This window comes from Pyxicephalus adspersus, chromosome 8 (assembly GCF_032062135.1).
Source record: "Pyxicephalus adspersus chromosome 8, UCB_Pads_2.0, whole genome shotgun sequence".
NCBI lineage: Eukaryota > Metazoa > Chordata > Amphibia > Anura > Pyxicephalidae > Pyxicephalus > Pyxicephalus adspersus.
In genome coordinates, this window is record NC_092865.1 from 55,958,410 (window position 1) to 55,981,966 (window position 23,557).

At 42.2% G+C, this 23,557-nt stretch overlaps 2 protein-coding genes and 1 long non-coding RNA gene across 4 annotated transcripts in view; 2 read left to right on the forward strand and 1 right to left on the reverse strand.

The window, feature by feature from the left end:
* FRMD4B (FERM domain containing 4B) overlaps positions 1 to 6,675 on the forward strand; it is a 155,019-nt gene extending 148,344 nt beyond the window's left edge. For both annotated transcript variants that reach the window (XM_072420777.1, XM_072420776.1), the window contains exons 20-23: positions 887 to 1,012; positions 1,681 to 2,480; positions 2,840 to 2,972; positions 3,823 to 6,675. In XM_072420777.1, coding sequence (XP_072276878.1) covers positions 887 to 1,012; positions 1,681 to 2,480; positions 2,840 to 2,972; positions 3,823 to 3,946 — 1,183 coding nt within the window. In that variant the 3' untranslated portion in view covers positions 3,947 to 6,675. The remainder of the gene's footprint in view (positions 1 to 886; positions 1,013 to 1,680; positions 2,481 to 2,839; positions 2,973 to 3,822) is intronic.
* LOC140337185 (uncharacterized) overlaps positions 1 to 12,644 on the reverse strand; it is a 105,268-nt gene extending 92,624 nt beyond the window's left edge. Inside the window, exons 1-3 of the long non-coding RNA XR_011922000.1 lie at positions 10,243 to 12,644; positions 7,931 to 8,079; positions 176 to 328 (exon numbers count right to left, since the gene is read on the reverse strand). This is a non-coding gene — a long non-coding RNA (uncharacterized lncRNA). The remainder of the gene's footprint in view (positions 1 to 175; positions 329 to 7,930; positions 8,080 to 10,242) is intronic.
* Positions 12,645 to 18,563: 5,919 nt separating this feature from the next.
* Positions 18,564 to 23,557, forward strand: part of LMOD3 (leiomodin 3) — an 11,935-nt gene continuing 6,941 nt past the window's right edge. Inside the window, exon 1 of the mRNA XM_072420778.1 lies at positions 18,564 to 19,183. Coding sequence (XP_072276879.1) covers positions 18,716 to 19,183 — 468 coding nt within the window. The 5' untranslated portion in view covers positions 18,564 to 18,715. The remainder of the gene's footprint in view (positions 19,184 to 23,557) is intronic.

Here is a 23,557-nt window from a genome sequence, read left to right on the forward strand (position 1 = left end):
TCCAGGCATTTTAATGAGCTGGAATTGACTTTTAAAATGTCACCCTCAAGGGAGCAAGCAGCCTTTTTGTTGTTAGAGTAAGCATAAAATTTGCATTATTATTTTTTCTTATAAAAATTGGGAACCTAAAAGAACTTGACTGGTACAGAGAGAGCAGATCGCAGTCTGCACTTACCTGCATCTGTCTGGTATGCTCTAGATAGTCCCTCATCTGTGTCCTCCAGGTACACTCACTCTGTAGCAGCCGGTTCAATCTTTGTTTTAGGTATAACAATAATCAGAGCTTTACGAGGGAACAGAACCTCCATGCAACAAATGGAAATCTGTCCTGCAATGATATATGGGAAGGTTAATCAATTCAGCCTCCTGTGTAATGAAAGAAGAAGCAGTGTAGACATTATATGATGCATGCCGTGACGGTGCATAGTATGCAATATTCCTGCATGTCATAAATTATTACCCTGCGGTTTAATGGCGGTATAGTAAAGATTAATATGGATCATTAAGGTGAAAGCAAACAAGTCTTTTTCTTTCCATAAATCACCAACATGAAGGGCTCCATGGAACCTCAGGGTTCCGCCACAGGTTCCCAGAGCCACAAGTACAAACCCTGTGATCTTTTTACATGTCTATAAGTATGGAATACAGACCATTATGGTGAACAAGACACTTATTTTTATTTATTTTTTGCCATGACTATTGAAAGGAGCATTTTCCCAATAAATTTATTTTAGCAGGAGTTCCCTGACATCTGATTATTATTTTAAGGGTTCCCCTAGGGTCAAGAGGTTGAGAAAGGCTGCCTTGTACATCTTTGTATACAATGTCCTTGTTATCTGCAGCTTCAAGATTCTAACTGTTATTTCCTAATTCTCATTATATAAAGCCCCAGAGAGCCAACATCAACGCACAGCAGCCCATATAAGATGGCAGAGCGTAAGCCTCATGGAGGAAGGAGCGTACCTTCCACACCTGTACTAACCCGAAACGCCTACAGCAGCAACCACCTACAGTAAGTTAGGAATATGTATTTCTTTGCAGCAACATGAAGAGAATAATAGTTCTGTTGGGTTTCAGGCATTATATTTACACAAAATTTAAAGAAATTTAAAGAAGTACATTGACTCCAACCAGGCTATGCAAAGGGATACAACTTCTGCCATACTCAAGCCATTATATTCATCTCTGCACCCTGTCATCCAAATGCCACCAGCAGGGCTAGGAATGGGGGGAAGAAAAGCTTTAATTTAGCAATGCTCAAATTTTTTTAGTGTGGGGGAAAGAAATTTCTAATAATGGCCTTGGCCACCAGAATCTCCACTGCCCCCACCTAAGGTCTGGCTTTAAATGACAATGTGTGGGGCTTAGAGGATAGATGGGCACCGCAGGGATCATTTTCAAAGAATGCCAATCCGAATATTTTGGTATTGCCTAGATTTACAGTGGGATGATATGCAGAAAAGCATTTACCTTAACTTTAACCCTAAAACAAAGGGTTGCCTGCCTGTCTTCCATTTTTCCCTGTGCTTAATTGTGGCGATTGGTGGTATTTTTTCAAGTTTGTCTAGAGGAATATAAAAAAATGGAATTGTTTAGTGTTTATCACCCTATGCTGATTGTTTAGTAAAAGGCAGACCGCTGACCTATGTTTCACACAATTTTGTTTGTCTTTCCTTTTAGAAATGAAGGAATAAGCTATCAAAGCAGGCAGCGCCGGGGCAGTCTGGAGTCACATACGCCTCTTATTGATTCGATTGATGGAAGCACCACATTTTCCCTTTCCAAGAGCCAACGAAGCAACAGTACAGAGATCCTAGATGACGGATCCTCTTACACCAGCCAGTCCAGCTCGGAGTACTACAGCACCCCTCCAAAACAAAACCACTGCTATACAACTCAAACCCTGGACAACCGCCCTCGGGATAGGAGACGGCACAAAAAGCAGAACTTCTCAGCAGCCAACACGGGTAGCATGCCGAATCTTGCACAAAAAGATACTCGCAACAGTGTTTACCAAATGGCCCAGAATCAGCCATCGTCAAGCTACTACATCACGGGTTATTGTGCCTATCAGGATAGTGATCCCTATTACAACGGGGGATACTTTTACGAAAACGATACAGAGGGACAGTACAGCGTTAATCCCTCTTATCGATCTTCTGCACATTACGGGTATGATCACTACAGGGACCCGAGGTATGATGGGGAACAATATATGCCTCAACACCCGTACGCAACACTGAGGCTCCCTAGAAAGAAGCCGGCGGCTAAGACCACCGAGCAGATCACCAAAAACATTCATAAGGCAATTGTGGCTGAGCATTTGAGAGGCTGGTACCAGCGGGCGTCGGGCCATAAGGAACAAACACATGGACTGCAAGGAATGGTGGAATCTGAGCGGGGTTCACAAAGGAGCTTGTGCTATGCTTCTATGCAAGTCCCTTCATCTCCCAGTGTCCGCGTCCCATCCTGCTCCTCTGGTAAGAAGACATGACTACTTGTTTGAATTCACCTTTTCAAAAAATTATATATTTTCTACTTATTTTATCTTGGTATATCTTCTTGTGCCTAAATATTTCCAGATGTAAAACACTCCCTGCTAGCAGACCACTAGTTCACCCAGTATACGTTGGTGACCTCACTTTTCTACCTTGTAGGTGAATATATAGTTTGGTTTATTGTCTGATTGGACAATTAAAGAGTAACATCCCCGTGATAAGGTCATCCCTTTGCTGTCCTTTCTTTAATGAATCTTTAGTAGCTTTAGTTTGTAACATTTTTCCTGTGAGCACTAAAATTAAATATATTTACAAGTCTCCTTTGTTTTTGTTTTTTTTAGTGTCTTCCACAAGCACCTCTGGAAGTCGACGGGCACTTAACAGCACGATGGCATATCAAGACTACAACACCGTATCCCACTCACAGTACACCGGTTACTCCACGGCATACAGCAGCATAACTCTGCCGAGTAGGTGAGTTTGGATTGCGGTCCGACCTGACAAGCTTCTGCATTCCCTGAATGCACTGCCCCGAAACGTTCTCTACAAAGCTCCTCCTGCGATCAGGTTGTGTTTTTCTGCTGCCATTGTCTATGTGGGCCAGGAGATTATTTAGAAGGCATGGGAAAGGCATTGTTAGCATTAGTAAATCCTTCACATTCCAATCTCCTAATCTTTGTTTACAAGCGCTAGAAATAATGATTTAAAGGCCTTGTGTTGTTGCTAAATTATGGGGCACTCAGCATTACAGCTGGGGTATATATTTTCCAAAAGGGTGGCGTCACACTGGAGATTTGCTGCTGGAGACACGTTGCAAGTAGCAGGCAGGGCTGTCTGAGGGGTGGGTAGAAGACTTAGCTGTCATGAGTGCTTTGGCAGCAGAGGTAACCCTGTATTGATATGTTATCTTCAAGAAAAACTATGAAGGTTCAGACTTGCTTCTGGATTGAGTGATACAGCATGGTTCCCTGCGGCTGGCACTTTGGCAATCACTCTATCATTTGTTCCAGTGTTGGTTCTTAAAGAACCAGCATCTACACATTTGGCGACAGTGAGCATTACTAGTACCGCTCATTGCTGCCCTCATTTATTCTCTATGGAGCTGCCATTGGGAGAAGCTACAGGTAACATCCCCTGAAAGGCCGAGGTTCTGGCATGCGGAAGCAGTAAACGAGCTGCAAGCTCACTGCCAGTGCACACAAAGAGCAAGACTTAGCCTGCTTTGTAAACACCACATTTGGGTGAATCAATCATTTTATCTATAATTATAGAAATGTGCCTAACTTTTACATTTGGTAATAATTTGATCTCAATTGATTCTCAGGAGCTTCATCGCTTATCCTTCCCAGTTGGATGACCCACAAGTCTCCCCTCTACCCAGCGACCCCCTGCCCATTGACCATGACATCCTGTGGCATGAAGATTCCAAACCAGGCACCTTAGTCTGAAACGGCAAATTCTTCATTCCTCACCTCATGTGCCTTGCACTAATTGCCATATCGTAAGACTTGCCAGTGCAGCGAGATTTCACCTACTGCCCACATGGCGCAGGTCTGCCATAGATAAACGGGCAACTTCCTACTGATTTTTTTTGTTTTTAATTGACATGGCATAGTTCGCTGGCTTACAAGCACTTGGATTTTATAGTTGGAAAGCACTTTGCGGAAGACAGTGTGTACATGATCAGGACAAAAGTTTAAAACTGTGAAATTTGTCGGATAGTAACCTGGTAGCCCTTATATGAGCTCTTTGGATTTATCTAAAGGAAAAGCACAAACTTTATTTTTTTTTTTTTTTTTGGGGTTCAGCACAACGGACAACACAAACAAAGTTGTTTTGGCCTCATCGCAATGGACGGGAATGAGTTTTGAAATGGTTTGTCAGTATTGGTTTTTTCAAATGAAGGATTTTACCAGGAATGTCAAGGGGACGTATTTTAAGCCACCGTTTTTTTATCAATCACCAATCCAATGCTTCCAATAAACAGAAAAGCTAGTTTCTGGGGAGAAATACCCCAAGTTGTAAATAACGGGAATGTACATACAATTTTTCCTACTTTCTAACAGCATTGTATGTTTTTTATTATAATATTTCCATAACCCACAAGCTTAAAAGGCCAGCTCTATAGGTAAATGATAAATAGTTATATGTGGTTGTTCACATATGTATTAAATCGAAGCTTCTTACATCTCCGAGTGACTCCATTGATTAATTATCACTGTCATAGTTCCCACAATTGTTCCAGCACTATACTATATGGCCATATGTTGGAGGACACCTGACCATCACACCTACGTCAGCTTGTTTGCACTCCCATTCCAAAACCATGGGCATTTTTATGGAGTTGACCTTATCCTTGCAGCCATAACACCAGTCGTCTGGGAAGACTTTGCACACAATTCTGGATCATGGCTGTGGGCAAAAAAGTATTTGTAGGGTGAGGTACCAATTATGAATAGGAAACACAACTGAGGGGGTTTAGTAGGGTTGAGGTCAAGGCTTTTCACAAGCCATAGTTCTTTCACACCAATCTTGGTCAACCCATGCCTTGGCATTTTAGACCAGGACACCGTAACGTTGGAGTCCTCCTCAGTCCATTGTCCCTAGGTTGGTGAACAATTGTTTAAAATGTCCTTGTTGTAACATGAACTGTACTCTTCAATGGAAACACCAAAAATCATTTGGAGGGGTGTCTACATACTTTTAGCCATATTGTATAGGCATGATGGTCAGCTGTCCACAAATGTTTGGCCAAATATAGAGTTGGATGGTCCTAAAATAAATGTCCCCAATGGATCCTCCATGTTGTAAAACAACTGATTTGGGGGTCCAGCTATGAGAAAGTGAGGTCTTTATTGGGTCCTGGTGGGAGGACACTGGGACATAACTACTGGAGTTTGTAGGTTACTACAAACAGAACCATTTAGAAGATTCGACATTGATTTGAAAAAAGTCCAATGAGCATTGGTACTGAAAAAGAATAAGGGAGGGATAATATTTGGAAGAAGGGTATCTGCATTAGGAGAACAGGAAAAAAGACAATTGCAAAATATGCCATGAAAAAGCCAAGACGTTTTGTAGCCAACAATTATAGCGGCCTGCATGTAGAACTTTGAATCCTTCCCTCTAGGGAACAGGGAAGGATCGGGCTCTACCTTATTCTAGATTTTAACTTCAATCTGATCTGAAGTGAATTTGAGTATGTGATTCATATAATTCTCTTTTGTGGTGATATGCTGCTTATTTGTGGTTGTTCAGACACTACTAGATATCTTTTAGATTTCAATTTACACTATAGGATTGCTTTGTATTGATCCTATTACTTAAAAATCAACTGTGTGTAGAAAATTATATTTAGGCTGGCAAATCAATTTTACCCCTTTTTGGTCATTAAAACATTTTCATGCTTACTGTACACCTTTGCTCAGGTTATGGACATTTATATATTCACATATTCTTCACAAGGAGAAAAAGCTTTAAAAAAACAAGGAATTAATGGGCGCTGTAGCTGCAGGTACTGTGGACCAATTCATTCTAATTTCGTATTTCAGCCACCTAGTTTCCATCGGAAAAGAGGATGAACTTTTCCTTTGTGCCTACAGCTTCAAAGGTCCTGTTGTTTTAAAGTTTTCTTACTGTTTATTAGGAATATGGGAGTATGGAAATGTCTATACTCTATGCATATGTTCACTTCAATTAAAATAAAATGCACCAAAAAAAATAATTGCAGCATTTCAAACTCGTCAAACCTTTTGAAAACTGTCTGTGGTCAACCTTGGAGATGTAAAAAGCTGGCAGGTGATAAGATTTATCAGTGCCTATCCAAAACTATTTCAGCTTTGGGGCACTGGTAAGTCCTATTCCCTGCGGCATGAGTTGGCCTTTATAGGTGATTTGATGGTACAGCTCGATTTTTATACAAGATCACCAAAGTTTTTTATATATATAAAATGGTTGTAATCTGCTGGTCAGGTATCAAGAATATCTTTGTTTTTTTTTTTTTTTATTATTTGCTTTTGAACAATATTTGGAACAGGAATTCCTTGTGTGGTAGGTACGGGTGGAAAGGAGAGAGTGTGACAAAAGCCAGAATGTTGACTTGTTTTGTTAAATATTTTACTTCCTGATGATGTATACAATATGTCGGAATTAATATTAAAAAAATTTTTTTTCATCACTTGTGTGGCTTGTAAATGGTGTTTTCTAACTTGTAGATTGTAAACTGAGTCCATGGAGTTACATTTACATCAGAATTAAGCTGTGTTTCTCAAAGAGGTGCAGTCAAGCAGGTTGTTAATGACAAAATAATTTGTGTAAGTTTCTTCTCCCCTGTATGCTTCTTACCTGCTTGGCAGCACTTTTTTGGTGTCTGTATACCAAGTCATACATGTGCAGCTCTGTGAACATTCTTGCCATGATTTTGTGCCAGGAAAAAGAAATGCGTGGGCGTTACATCATCTGCGCCTGGTCAATCAAGCGACCTAAGACTCCAAACATGGAAGACGATGGAAGTTCTGGAGGGAGGGGGGGAGCGCTGATATTGCAGCACTTGAAGGGAGAGTTTTGCAAGGTTAGTTTGCCATAATGTGCAAACTTGCATTGTATTGCTGGAAAATCCTGGCCCAACCAAATTTTCAGTTAAAATCTAATTACATTTCAGATGTAGTAAACCAGAAACTGTTCAAAGCGACATCTTGAGTGGAAAAGCCAGCCCTCTGCTAGGATTATACGTAGATTAACCCTAGTCCTCAGCAGGATGAGGAGCAGCAGGATCACTTCTTCCACACAGAGAACAAACATGATCTCAGATGAGTTAGAATTTGTGCTTTTCATTCTGAGGTGATCATGAGATTCATTTGGAGAGCTGTTTGATGCAGTAGGGCAGTGGTCCCCAATCCCTGGGCCATAGAGCGCTGCTGGAGACAGAAGTACCAGCAGCGGTAGCAGCCCTCCTTAAACTGCTAAAGCTAGTGACAGTGTGACAGCAGGGCGAAGGCGTCTGTCCTCACACTGCTTACACAGGAGCTGCTGAGAATGGCAGAGCAATGTATGTAAGGTTCACACTTCTCTGCCATTCCCAGCAGCCTTGACAATCCCCCGGCTCTCTTTTACTGCTTTGCTATTCTCAGGTAGTGTACTGACAGGAGAATGCTGGGAATAGCAGAGTAGTCACAATACATATAACGGGCCGCAGCAAAATTTTATTCTGTTACTGGAGCCTGCTGTCAGAAAGGTTGGGGACCACTGCAGTGGGGGATGATTTGGACCTTACACAATTTCACATGCTTTCGCTCATAGCGCAACAGTCCATTTCTATAGTAAAATGGGAAGGACAGACTTTTCTACTTGTGGCTTCCTTAGAGATCTATGGTAGATCTAAACCTTTAGATTTTGTTTCCTAAAACCTTGTGTATTATAAACATATTACCAACCATTTTATTTTTCCTTTGCTGCAGGTCCGTACTGCTGATTTTCTGCAGTCCCTTTTTTGCTCTCCAGCAACAGCTGCATGCCATTTCCTACGCCGGGTTTCCTGATGGCACCTTCATAGCAGGATCCTCAGAAATTATTTTAATAAAAGCTGCAGATTTAAAAATGACATAAAAAGATGTTAACGAGTTGGAGTGTATATCAGATTTCAGTGGCTGGGCATAGAGCTACTTAAGAATATAAAATATATAGTAATGGTTATTCTGTATGTGTATTCTGATCATCCCTACCCTGGCTTAACCACCTGATGGGTCACTAATCTGGAACTGGCATGTAGCCAGTGACGTCTCGGCCCATGCTGTATGGTTGTTCCAGGAACTCAATGAACAGTGAAGCCAAGATGGGGATGACAGGGGGCTGACACCTACAAATACAAGTCTCCCATATGACTGTTGTGCTGAGTTCCCCTTTAAAGAGCCCAGCGTGTTTGGCTGCTGGTTTTTCTAGTGTCTCAGAGCTTAATTTCACACAGTAAAGGTTACACGGTTTTGTTTATTATCCTGCGGGGGTCACGGTGACCTTTGTCTCACAATAGTGAGCACACAACTTCACAATAAGTCCATTTACTGCAGGAGGAGGCGTGATTACACAGGTGCCGGCTCTCATACCTTGTGCCTCCGCTCCAGGCAATATTCATTCAATGGGATTAACCAGTTTGTAACTAAAGAGATTCCTCCTGCAGGTTAGCAACAGCATGAAAGGGAAAGTGTTTTTTATTTTTTTTATTATGCCTTTTTTTTTAAACCAATGAAAGTCTCACACCATTGAATCGCGTGATTGTCCCGTCTCCCCCAACCCATGCTAAGATTTGTGAATGATTTCTTCAAAGAAATGCCATACACATCCTTTTCCCTGAAGAACCCCGCCATATGCTTCTCACATTTCAGAGTTCTGTGCTAGCAGAGCTTAGTTATGGCCACACCTTCATTACAAGAGTCACTGCATTAATCTGTATTGTAAGAGGGGTTAGAAGGGTAAACATAGGAGAAATAGGGGAGCAGTGAGGGGGGTAAAGGGCTAAGAAAATTGGGAATAGTGAGAAAATGGAGTGGGGGGGATATGAAATAAAGGAGGTAAAAAAGAGAGGAACAGTGAGAAAAAAGGGTGGGGAGGAAAAAAATGAAAAAGGGGGATATGTGAGGAGGATAAGAAAGAGGGAAAGAGTAAGAGAAAGGGCAGGGAACAAAAAAAGAAAGGGGGTAAATAAAAAAAGAGGTTGGGAGGGTAAGAATGGAGCAGTGAGAGGGTGGGGAGGGGAACAGTGAAAGAAAGAAGGGGGTAACAGGGTAAGAAAAAGGGGTAAATTAGAGAAGGGGGGGGGTGAAAAAAAGAGGGTGAGTAAAGATATAAAAAAAGGGGGAGAGAGTGAAAGTTGAGGAGGAAAAAAACAGAAATAAAGGGGGTAAGAAATGTAAGGGAGCTGGGTGGGGAGGAAAGCAGTGAAAAAAGTGGATGAGTGAAGAGGATAAGAGAATGAGAATATGGGAATGTGTAAAAGAGAGGGGCATGGAACATAAAAAGAATGGGGGTAAATAAAAGATTTACAAGGGTAAGAAGGGTACAGCGAGAGAAAATGGGGTGTTGAGGGGAAAAGAAAGGGGCATGAATAAAAGGGGTAAGAAATAGGGAAGCAGCAAGGTAAAGGGGGGGAAAAAGTGAAAGAATGGAGGGGTGAGGAAAGGGGAAGCAATGAGAAAAAGGGGTGGGGAGGGGGAACAGTGAAAGAAATGAGGGGTAATGGGTAAGAAAGAGTGGAACAGTAAACAAATGGAGGGGGTAACAGGGTAAGAAAAAGGGGAACAATGAAAAAAAGGGGTGAGAAGGGGGGAAGTAAAAGAATGCGGGTAAGAAAGGGGAGCAGAGAGAGAGGGAGAAAGTGAGGGAGGAAGACATAGAAGGGGAAGGGCGGCTGAAACAGTGCAGAAGTGCTCTAGGGAAAGAGATCTAGGGAAAGCAAGTGTATAGGGTAAGAATAAAAAATGGAGGAAGAAAGGAGAACAGTAAGAGGGAGAGTATGAAGGGGTGAAAGAAGGAAGTGAATGTGACAGAGAGTGTGGGTAAAAGTGGTGAATATGTGGTGGTTAAGGAAGTGGAAATATGGAGTTGAAGTAACATGAGGGGCAGGACAAACAAAAATGGGTGAATGAAGATAAATAGGGGTCATAGGAGAGAGAAATGATAAGGGTGGTGGGGAATTCTGGCCACATAAACAGACTCTTGTCACTTGTCTCAGCTACTGGCATGGTGAACTTACAACAAGGGGTGAAAGCGGTTGTGTTTCATCTGGCAAACCTTCAGATCCTCTTAGCGATGTGAGTAGGAGCTCTGCTATTCCTGGATGAATGCTCTGTGAATTTTCCTGTCCATGTAGGCGGCACGGCCACAAGGAGCACAGAAATGTTTATCAGTGTTGTGTTTATATGGGGAGAGAATATAATATTGTTACTCTATTGTCACAAGTATCCTCATACAGATTTGAAACCACTAATAAATCACTAATGGGTCAAAGTTGTTCTTTGGTGAACGTCATGCTTACCTCCGAAGTGTATTCTCTGTAATAGCATAAAATGTTATATAGATATATATATATATATATATATATATAAGTCAGTAGAGAGGGGAGTGTTATAGATCGCTTCCCTGCCAGCAGTAAAAAGCTGAATGAGAATAACCTTTGTGATGGACTTTTACATTGGCTGGTCACAGAGTAATTGGCAGTGGGCAATCTGCATGACAGTGTGATGAATTTCTCTCCAGCCAAGTCACAGGATGAGTAGAGGTAAATCTGTGACATCACATGCATTGGGCCATTCCCTCTTTGAGCTATATTCCAGGTGCTTTACCCGTGTCCTCTTCTTTATATAACAGGGAGGTGATCTGTAGTCTATAAAGGTAAAGTGAGTGGGTACATACTTACCTTGAGCACCACAAGCTTCACTGTCCTGCACATTAGTGTCCTATAGACATTTATGGGGTTGTAGGTGTTCCTATAGAAGTCCATGGGGCCTTAGGCAAGCCCATAGAAGTCTACGGGTCTGTGTCCTGGGGCTGTAGGCGGTACTATAGAGGTCTATGGAGCTGTGAGCAGTCCTATAGAAGTCTATAAGGCTGTGTCCTCACACTGTAGGCATTTCTATAGAAGTCCATTGGGCTGTAGGCGCTACTATAGAAGTCTATGAGGCTGTAGGCTGCCCTATAGAAGTCCATGGGTCTGTATCCTCAGGCTGTAGGCGTTCCTATAGAAGTGTATGGGCAGTCCCATAGAACTCCATAGAGCTGCATTCAGATTAAGTAAAGCCGAGTGTTAATCCCTTTAAGCAGAAATGCTGCACTTCCTGAATACTGGTACCTCTTCACTGACAGATTTCACTCCTTGGCCAGGCCTTCCCATTATAATTTATGCTCCTGTGATATATAAATTTCTCTGTGCGGGAGCCAAGTGACTGGTTTACAAAGGGAGTCAATCCCAGATCCGTGATGGTTACTGACAGCCCTGGCTGACTCGGTCCTGTAATCCTGACGGATGGCTGTACATGATATTCCCGTCTTGTGTTTACCAGTCCCGTTCCTATAATACAGCGCGGCGGCACATTCCCCGGACATCCTAGTAAAATGGAAAACACGATACATACGTCACACCTCCATTGCACATCCTACGGGAGCATTTAATGGTTTGTTGTACCCTTTGCCTTGTAGGGTAAGTCGCCCGGGTTCAGGGGATGACATAGAAAGAAGCAGAGCCGGGGGGATCATACACACAACTATATACAATCTGCTGCTGGAGCATTGGGGGTGACATGGGGTGCAGCCATGCTTCAGGAGGGGTAGGTAAGATCTTGTGGGACTGCAGCTGTGTCCCCAGGGGCCCCTACAAGACAGGATATTGGGAGGTGTTGTCACCAGAGCCGTATATGGCCATGCTGGTGCTTCCCCATAAGCTGCCATTGCTGTTCTGTTTATAGAAGTCTTAACTCTGGGCTGTTATTTTCAACCTGGGTCAGCAGTGTGTCTTGAGGCTTCTCTGCCTGCTTGTATCAGGTCAGTGTCTCATTGACAACACTAGGTTCACCGTCTGCACTTTCGTAAATAAACGTTAGAAATGACGGCTTCCTAATCTGTATGAGAAATGTTGCCGCACAGGGAGTTATGGGCAAAGCGTGATCGGTGAAGGGCGGGTAGCATTGTTCTTACAGCCAGGAAAATGTATTATGCTATCAGTCTGACCGCAGGGGTCGGCAATGACAGAAGTCATGTGACCATGCAATGCAGTCAATATCAGCAATTTTTCCCTGGTTCTGAGACTGCAGAGCGCCCTCTGCCGGCAGCTGTCAGTATAACATTAAGAGGTGCCTTAGCAGCTGGCAGCTTTTAGCTGGTGATGAGCCCCATTTATATAGCTGGCACCACCCTACAAGGCCGCCTATAATGCCGTGTACCGGAGTGCTGCGGCTTACCCCGCCCGGCGGGTTTTATAGACCGGAAACACAGCACTTCAGTGACAGCACCCATGGAGTAGATTGTGGTCACGTGATCCCTCACACGAGCACCAGCCAGAGAACTAATCGGATTGGACAGTCGCTGTGCTTTCCCAGAAGTTGTTCCCGGGGGAAGGGGGTTCAGAAAGTCAGAACTTGCAGCTTTGCCTCCGAGCAATCGCCTCCTGTTATGAAATCTTCTGGCCCACAGAGAGGAATATACAGAAATCAAATCGAAATCAAACGCATGCGCAGTAGAGTCCCGGAAAATTCGGGCCGCTGGTACGCATGCGTCGGTTTAAAATCTAACGCATGCCCAGTAGAGTTTCGGAAAATATGGGTTGCTGTTACGCATGCGTCGGTTCTTGCGCTCTAGATTCAGCTCATCAAGTATAGATTATAGCACAGAACTGTAAATATTATGATTAGGGAATCTATAGCTTCCCATTAGTAATAAAGTGTAATCTAGGAGAATCTAATCTAGGGGTCCTTCCGGTGCAGCCCCCCCCCTTGGTATCAGATGGTAGTGACCAAATGGTATTAACCCTTTCCTGACACTTGACTATTCCACTGCCATTAACCCTTTCACTGCCTGGAGAAAATGTTATTTTTCATTTTTCACTCACTTTAAAATGCACATTTTAGACCTAAAGATTACTTCAACCCACCAATTATGTGTTATAATTTCCAGAAGCAGGGACTATGTGGAATACAATGGTGATAGAAGAACTTTTATTACACTTAAAGCAGACCTACCTGCATACAGTGCAGACACCTGGGAGCCTGAAATCTTGCTGGTTGATAGGGGATCAAATACTTATTTCACTCATTACAATGCACATCAAGCTCTGACTTTTGAGCACTGGGTTTTTGAGGGTTCTTTTGTTGTTATTCTATCCCCCATAGCTACAATAAACCTATCATTACAATTATGGACTGGTCATTTATCAGAGGGCAAACGTACAAAATCAGTAGGGGATCAAATACTTCTTTCCCTCACTGTAAGTTAAAGTGACCCGAGCTGTACACATTGCTCAAGGACCCCCTAACACCCTCTGGAGGAGCCCTGATTGAGTAACACCCCCTCCCCCTATTGACACGGGTTGCTGTTTGTGGCGCTTAGTCGTTGTGCCATGTGCGACTCATTAAGCAAGTTGGTGGAATGTCCACAGTGATGAACTGCCCATCAGGTATGTTCCGCCAATGTTCTGAATTTTCTCCTTAGCTCCGCGTTGCCCGGGATAAAAATATTTTCTCTAACGCACTTTGAAAAAAAAAGAAATGACCCAGATCTAAAATGTGGCAGGCCGTCTACCAAGCGCTGCCAAATGTCTTTCCCAGAACTCTAGACAGACCTCAATTGCTGGCGTCAGCCAAGGTCTCAAAGTTCACGCTTCTATATTATCATAAACTGCATGATAATTCTAATCCCTTCCAAATCCCGCACAAAGTCTGTGCCTTTAACTGTGCCAGGCTTTAATATCAGGGTAAATCCCTCGGGGACCTGGCATAAGATGCCACCCTAACAGGTGCCCACTACAATTATTTATAGGTGGCCAGTCAGAACCAGACCAGGAAGACTCCTATAAGCTTCGTGTGTGACTAAACATCATTGTATAAAACCTACACTCTGTTTATTAATGATTTATAAATTTGCAAGCAGCCATCTTTACTGGTTGAGTCACACAAGCCAAACCAAAGCCTTCTAAACCTGGCATGATAAATAGGTTGCCATCTTGACCACCTTTAAAAACATGTTAGTGTTAGGGCTGTAGTGGTGGTCATCTGACCATCAAGGTGTGCAGATTCCTCACCTTAAATGAGTATGAAGAATAAAGCAAAATGATACCCGCAATACTCACCTGTACCGTTCCCTCTCTGACAACTTCTTCCTGTAGATCAGTGTTTCTTAACCGGGGTTCCAAAAAACTCAAGGGTTCCTCCAGGGTTTTCTATAGGTTCCTTGAGCAATGAGCTGTTTGTGCCTCTCAGGACAATTTAGGTGACACCAATTATCTTTTTGGCTATCTGTGACATTCTTCCCAATGGCCAGCAATGTAAAAGGCATTCTTTCCAATAACCAGCATTCTGCGGTGGGCACCATTCTAATGTATTCATCTCAGCCCATCCTGGCAACCAAAACTGATGGTGAGCATGGGCACCCCTTTTCACCAGACACCTGGAGTCATCAGGCAGGTAGGGGGAATTTTTGCAGAAGGGATATCACCTGTCTTTTTTTTAAATAATGCACAACCTGATTGTGGATTCCTGAACGTGGAACTTAGTATTTTGATTTGGCTTATCTACATACCTGTTCCAGGTTCATCATATAAGTATTCAATCAGAATCAGAATAACTTTTATTTTCAGAAGGGGGTCAGTAATGACTGCTGCCATAGATCTCTCATCTTTGGTGTCCTTTAAAGCAGTCGTCTCTAAACTTTTGGAGCTTGCGGACCACTAAATACACAGACTCTGGACCGCACATGTGCGGAGAGCCATGTGTCACTCAAAGGGGAAGAAGAAACTTCCCCCAGAGTGACATCATGATGTCAGAACCCGCGCACCAGAGACATGGCCTGCAACTCTGGACGATGCGCCCCCCCAAAGCTTCTTCGGACCCTGCTGGTGGGTGCACTGGCTAGAGCCACTGCCATCTGACAGGGGGCAACAGACTGGGGGTTGGGAACCCCTGCTTTAAAGCAAAACTATAGCTCTCCAAAATAATTGCGATCTGGCAGGTCTTTATTGCAGGAAGGGACAGGTGGTGGGTCTGCAATAAACACACTTACCTGTCCGATCAATGCGTTCTAGTTAGAAAACATGCAGCTCAGCATTTGATACTGGGATAAGCAAAGTATCCTGGCATCCCCCAGGGCTGCCTGGACCAAATGAAATCCCATGCATGTGCAGAAGTTACCAGCCTATCAAGATGGCAGAAGATCAGAACCAGGAAGAGAAGGAGGAAGAACATAGTGGCGTACATGATGGGGACAGGTGAGTGTATTTAAAATATTCTGATCAGGCAGGTAAGAATTGATTGCAGAAGGACATTGTCTGTTCCTTCTATAATAGGGAACATGCCTAATCGCATTTTTTTTTTATTTATTTTTTTTTTTAAAGGTGCTAGGAACCGCTAGGTAGAGACAGGGGATGTGCCTCCTGCAATAAAACAAACCTACCTGCCTGCTCACAATCTTCTTAATAACCTACACTGAGTTTCAGAATAGCTCGCTAGGAAAGAATAAACTTCCGTGCACATACGTGGGAGTTATGTCATTCTGTCCTGGATTAAAACTGCATCTGGAACCCTGAAAAGAACCGGGTGAAAATGTCGGCACCTGCAAAAAGCAGGTAAGTTATTTTTTTATTGTAGAAGAGACAAAACCTGCCCCCTAACCTGCAATAAAGAATCTAGTTGATTGGATGAACTTATTGCAGAAACCAGCTCTGCCTACAGCATTCCATCAACAGAGACATCCCCTGCATCTCTTCAGATGTGCATTCTGATCTCTAAAGAAATGGAAAACTGCACATCTAAAGGAATACCAGTGATGTCTTTTTTCTGTAAAATGAATTGAGTTTCTGTCCTCTTATAAAAGCATTTTCAGTAGTGTACGACATGCGCAATAATTTATAGGACCTTCAGATCGCAAACCTGCAAATTTTCCTAAAAGGTCAGGTGAATTTTATCAGGAAGGCAGAGATAAGTTTAGCTGGATTTGTCCTTCTGTGAAGAGGGTCAAATCAAAAGTCATCCAATAAATAAACATCTTAACAAGAAAATAGGGATCATTTGTCCCCCTACAATTTGATCACATGACCAGAAATTGATTTTTTTTTTCAAACAGATTATTAGTTATTGCAGTAGACTTAGGTCTATTAACCTATACCCCAACCTCTCCCAATATAGACCTAAGGCTGTAAAGAACATTGTGTGTATAACACGTAACATGTTTGGAGCAGGGACTGTACACCAATTCTAGAGAGTTTCCAGGTCCAGAAGTGTGAATTTTCCCATCATTGATCTGTCCTATATCCACACAATGAGCCTGATTTATTAAAGCTCTCCAAGACTGGAGAAGATAGACTATCATGAGAGACCTTGGGTGATCTACCAAACCTGGAATAGATTCCCTAAAAACCATTTACTATTAGTTGGAAAATGTTTGAATCCTGGAGCAAATCCATTCTCACAGGTTCCCTCATGAGAGTCTCCAGGCTTAGATAGCTTTAAAATACCCATCCTAATGTTTAGCCTGTGACCTTGTACTTAACCTTCAGTACTGCTGCATTTCACAATAAAAATATACATGCAAAAACATACATGGCCTGATAGTTTACTTTTACTGCCAATTATTGAAGATGTGCTTTGAGTTTCACACACGTGGGGATTGCTTGAAGTAGAAATAAATTCCAATAGGATACATGTATCATAAATAGTCACCATGTTTGTCCTATAAGAAATGACTGTTTCAACCTTTTGCATCTGTTGTTTCATCTTATTCACTTTTCACTACTTCTTGTGCTCAAGTCATGGCTGCTTGGCATTTCTCAGGCTACATTCCTGGATAAAAACATGGCATAAAATGCTTGGACAATGAACACTGGCATGGGTGGGTGTTGTCACCCCATAACAAGGAATTGCCTGAACAAAGGCATTCTTTTAATTAAAACTGCAGATCTAGAAAGAAATGTAAATTACATATATAGTTATGAGTTGGCAATTTAAAGTGGGGTTATACCTCAAAAAAACAAAAAGTCACCCGGAGGGAGAACTACTTGACAAAAGAGAAACCCTGGCTCCAGGTGGCTGTGTTTTAGCTGTACACTGTATGGCACATGCACCAGGGACAATGTAACTCCAGCCCAAGCACAGGAGATACACCATCTGTGGCCATCACATGGCCAAACAAGATTTCTGTCCTCTCAGAAGTCCACCGTAAAGCCAGCATTGAAGATAGCACCTTTCTCTGATGTGGCCATGGCAGGTCCTGGACCTGTCATCACTACTGGACACCTGCACCCATGTAAGTCTGTGCCATAATCTGTAAGTATGCCAGGCATACTGCTTATGGCAGAAGCTCACCACCCACCAACTACTGCAGTTCCTCTTCAGTGCATCAGAACACTAAATTGAAATCCCTATGTAGCACTTCTGGATACAGAAATCTGGCAACTGCCAGCCTAGTGCCCCTGCAATCTATGCTGGAAGTCATCAATATTAGGGATGTCATCCCCTGAAAAAAAGAATCTAAGAGATAGGTAGAGGATGGAGCTTCTATTGGAAGGAGGTGTTTCTCAACTTTAGAGGTTCCTAGGGGTTAATATTATTAGTATTATTATTAATATTATTAATAAACAGGATTTATATAGCGCCAACATATTACGCAGCGCTGTAGTTCCTTGAGCAATGAGATATCTGTGCCTCTTGGTTAAATTTAAGTGACACCAATTATCTTTTATTAGTAAAGGTGACATTTTTCCCAATCACCAGCAATGTAAGAGGCATTCTGACCATACACTAATATACTGTGAGCTGTGGATTAGGAATTATAGCTGGGGTTCCTTAAGGTCTAAAAGTTATTTAAAGGGTCCCCCCATGTTAAAAAGGTTAATAAACACTGGTCTATAGCTGTAATGTTAGAAAGTCATTCTTGACTCCATCCTTGCCCCTGACCACCTCTACCTCCCATTTTCTTTAGGAAGACAGGAGTTGACATCACCAGTGTGGGTTGGGTGGCCACAGTAGTAAAATCCCTGAATTCGATTATACCCTTTAGGGGTAAACAGATAACCTTCTCATTACCTGTTAACGTTACCGACCCACCACATACACGCTAGTTTACTTTTAAGCACTTTTCAAGCTGTGAGAGACAACAGCACAATTACTGGTGTAAAGGTAGTCAGGTTTCAGAGAATGTAAAGCTTTATTTAAAGCGTCAGGTTTGCAGTGACCCTACAGATAGGCAGATGCTGCTTGTCTGTGGGTGGAATCCTCTAGAAAGTGACCACTACATCTGAGGAGGGGGGACCAGCTGTACTGAAATGTCAGAAGCGTTAGCACAGCTGACACCAGTTGCTGAAAACAGAACATGGCAGCACCGTCATAAATTCTCTATGAAGCCTTATGCTGGCTTAATATAGCTCTGGTCTCAGCTAGAGTGACTCTTGTCTGGCGGTGTGGAGCTGTGTACAGGTACCTTAACCTCTCATTTCCTTCACGCTCATTGTTCAGGCAGCACCAATAACTATGTCCAGGTCCAGCCAGGATTCAGATTTGGATGAGCTCTACGAAGACATTGATGAAGATGACATTTTGGCTAATCTTTCTCCGGAGGAGCTGAAAGAGCTTCAGAATGAGATGGAAGCTCTGGCACCAGATTCGGATTCACCAGTGGAAAGGAGACCGAAGAACCGAACAGATAAATCTCCAGCGGAGGAGTCTGACCTCCAATCTGAGGAAGCTTTTGGGGATATCGATGAAGATGAAATTTTGGCCAATCTGTCCCCAGAAGAGTTGAGGGAGCTCCAGAAAGAGATGGAGGTGTTGGCACCAGATCCCAATTTACCAGTGGGAATGATACAGAAGGACCAAACGGAAAAAGCTCCAACGGGCCATTTCGACCACCGATCTCTGATTGATTACCTGCACTGGGAGAAAGAGTCAACGCGCATGTTAGAAGAGGAGAGAGTTCCCGTTACACTGCTCCCATCCGAGGTAAAACCATCATGCACTAGAGGGAAATGTTAAATACTTTGTATGGGGGTGCTACAGATAACCATGACTACTTCAGGAGCAAATGTTCCTAATCAGCAGCTTTCCCTAAATTAAGTGATCATGGAAGGTGGACAGTCCAACTCAAGTGGAGGTCCTGTCAGTTAATGTTTGTGTCCAACCAAAAACACTTTCTTATAGTCATGGATGGAGTAGGGATAATACAGAGCTCTTGTTGGGTTAATGCTGGTTTCCAACCTAGGCTATAGAGATTTAATTTACTTTATTGGTAGCAATGATTTCTGCAATTTCAACAACTATACATTTTATTTTTGTATATGAGGGAAAAGCCAAAACCACTGTCAGAGTTTTAGGCCATGATGCTGTTGGAAATTTTATTTTGCTTCTTGTTTGGTGAAAACTCCACACTACAGTTTGGGTAGAAATCTTTTATCAGTACAGATGACTATAAAGGTTGTTTAGCTATCCACCTGGCGGGGCCTCTAAATGACCAACCACTAACTCTTGTAGTTTCTACAGTAGGTCGCTCTCACTTGTCCTCCCCCTCTAGACTCTATAGAAAAGAACAGACTGTTTGGATATTTCCCAACAATCATTACCAATCCAGCTGAAATTACCAATAATAATGGCTAAATGACAATTACTGAGCATCAGTATAAGTCTTAAGTGAGTGTAAAGGCTCTTACATGCCCGGGGTAAAAAACTGCATGGTTGGGAGATCCCAGGTGCCTCCAAGAGCATCAAACAATACAAAGCTAACCAGATTTTAACACCGCACAAATCTTTAAACAACAACCACATGGCCTTGTTGCTTTTGGGAACCGCACAGCAATCAGTTACAGCCGCTTGCAAAAAATTGTTCCCTATCTCTCCTATTCACTTGCATGCAGCGCATCATGGCTCTGAAATGACCCTCAATCTCCTTAATGAAGTCCAGGGTAGTGAAGACAAAACAGGCAATCCTTTTTTTCACTCAAACTTCAATGTAACAACATCTTTTCAATGGCATATTGACAGACCAAAAGGGAGCAAAAAAGGACAAGGCATTTGCCCAGAACCTTTGTTACCTTTTAATTTGTGTCTTGGGAAGATCTTCATCCACACATTGTTCCAAAGCCACAACAGTAAATGTCAGTAAATTTTCTCGAAGTGAGGGCAAATCACCTACAAATCACAGAAGCTAATGTATTCATTGGGAGACTTCTTCTCACCTCCTGTTCTGGCAGCAACTGAAGAGGTTAGAATTTCTCTTCACTCTCCGTCCTGATGACAACAGTCACCAAAACAAACAGAAATGGGGGATCTACCTAAAAGAGACAGCGATAAAAACCTGATAGTGGGTCAAACCCTTCCTCATGCTGGAAGAAAAGGTTCTCAATTAAAAATACACATTAACTGAGCCCAATCAATGCCAAAAATCTGCATACATGAGACAATGATAATCCACGATTGGCTCTCTATAACTTGGAGAAGCTTTATAAGTTTTGTATCTATTTCAGTCTAAGATAAACAGAAAATCTGCTCCATTGATCAATTAGAGTCTGAGACAACCAATGTATACATTGTGGTCTCCAAATTCCACATAATACTCAATCAATCCAAAGTTAAAAGAAAAACAAAAAAAAAAAACAGGACAATGCAATGTACAACGTAGCGTAGAGAGTGGAGGGAATAATAGCGCCTAGAGAGGGTTGGGGACGCCAAATAGTACCCAGTGGAGTGGAGGAAAGGTGCAATAGTACTCATTATTGGAGAGGGAGAGGGGTTGGAGGTAAAGGATGGTGTTGGTAAAAACTCTTACCTTGGTTTAAGTCCCGTGTTGCTGCTTTCTCTCCTCCTTCTACTGCCCAAGACTGGCAAAATAGTTCTCCACCTACAGATTCTGCACACAGCACAGGTACAAACGTTTCACTGTTCCAATTTGGGACACAACCTAGATCCACAGGACACTGGGATTGTAGTGTAACAGGCCCAAAGGTTCTCCAAATTAGCCCCCAAGGGGTGACTGACCCTTTAAAGTATGCCTATATTCCATTCCCAAACCTTCTTTAAAGGACCATTTGCAGATGAGCACAGGAATGAGGGTTTCTTCACTTTTCTGTGAAACACAACCTGGATCCTCAGGACTCCAAGATTGTAATGCAAACCCGTAAGAATCCAATAGGATTCCGTATTTGGAAAAAGAAGTTCCATAACAAAGAGGAAATCCTACATATTGCCCATGGCAGATCAAGGGCACACAAGCCCAGAGAATCCACTAACCGAGCCCCCAAAGGGATGACTGACCCAATAAAGTAAACCTGTCTTCCATCCTAAACCTTCTTTGAGGGACCATTTGCACCATTGTGTTTGGTCATGTTGCATTGCAGTGCTCCCCAAATTCTGAATGTCACCCCAATGCTTATTGCAATAATGTGCATTGTCAATACAACAGTGTTCTGTAGACACAAGAGTAACCTAGAGAAATCTTTCAATCATCCAAAAATTAGGGAAATGGATGTCACCAGAACAAGTGTCCCCTTCTTTCTGGTGACAACTCAAAATGTTGTTTTTTTACTTATTTACAGGTAGAACAGTTGGGTCTTTAAATACTCTATAACGGTTTATGAAGACAGGCTTCAGGCTTAGAAACAAGTCACAGGCAGCATGTTTTCTGTTACTTCTGACATATTTTGACTTGCTTTTTAAGTTGGGTAAAATATAACAATGGAATTTATTTTACTGTAATTTGCTTCCTTTTGGTCTGTTGAATATATCAATAAAATTGGCACTGATTGCAGCTATCGCTGTGCATAACAAAACACATGACCGCATGTGATGGGGAGGGCGAGTGCTTTGTCGCCCTAAAACAATACAGGTCCTGGGGGGCCAACGCTGCTCCTCCATTGATGGTACAGTTGGTAAGTACTGTTACTGTAAACAAGATGTGTTTGGAGGTGCTTAGATCAGTAACATTCTGACTTAATCGTGAAGGATTTTTTTTTACCATGCTGAAATTGGTAGGTTGGTTTTAATATACCTATCAATAACCGATATAGTACAGCTCAGTCAACTCAGCCACCAAATGATGACCACAGTCTACTATATCCTGAGAATAATTTTCATTGACCCTAGCAAAGGAAAAAAAAACACGACCCCCCTCACCGTAAGAGTCTTTTTCTTCACATTTAGAGTGTGATATATATAAAAAAGGGTGAACATTATCAATTTTTTTTATGATTTTGTCAGTGGTTGATTAACCTTCCGTAATTACCCAAAATGGAGGATAGGAAACTCCATTTTTTAAAAAGCCAAAATTGGTGTCCAGAAGTTCCAAAAAAACTGCTCACCCTCATTATGGCCTATAGTATTTTCCATTTTCAAAGGCAAATGCATTCTAAAAACTTTTAATTGCCATTTTTTTCAAGTGTAAAAGTTTTGGGGCAAGCAGACTGACAAATATGTGGTATTTGTGTATAAATAACACAATTTTTCTGGCAAATAGATATTTGCATCTTTTTCAATAGTCTAGTCACATGCTACATGAGCTGACCCTTGGCTATTACTACTGATAGAGCTCCCCAAGGATAACCATTCCCATCATGTTGAAAGATACTGACCTGGAAAAATCCTTTCAAATAAAAAATCCAACACCTTCCTTTCTACCTTTCAGTACTTATTGAAATTGGTAAAACAAAAACCCCATCATTTCATTCTGGTGACCATTGTTCCTGGAAAGGAAAAGTAATGGGAAATCCAAAATACCGCTGTCTGCAGATCAGAAATAGAAGGGAAGGCTTCTAATTAAGACACCTGTTCTGGTGACAACTGTCTAAGAGGGGAATTCCCATCACTTTGGAGGGATCTCCACCACTTCCTGTTGTATTTTTGGAACAAGAATTGAAAGGAAAACTCCCCAATGGGACAACATATTATTAGGGGTTTTAATTCTACCCTCCTATATCCCAAACTAAAAAAAAATGTTTGACATGTTTTTCAGTATTTATTTATATTTTTTTCAGAACTTTGTTGGCAGATAAAACAGTTTGCTTATTTAAGTCATGTGTGTTTTTAATAACGACAGTTGATAGAGAGGGCTTTACAACTATGAATACATTTTGATGCAACCGACCACAGCTTAAATCTCACTGTATCAGATTCTTGCCGCCATTTTTCTAGGGTAGGATAGAGAATGAAGGGAATGATTTGTCTTGTTCCATTGGCTGACAGAGTCGGATCTTTGTTACTGACACTTTAATACATGAGGCCCTGTCTATAGGAGCACATGACATAACACAGATGGTATGTGTCCTGGGATTAATTCTTGCGGCATCAGAACAGATGGAGTCACATGACATTGCCAGCTGTCTTAGCTGC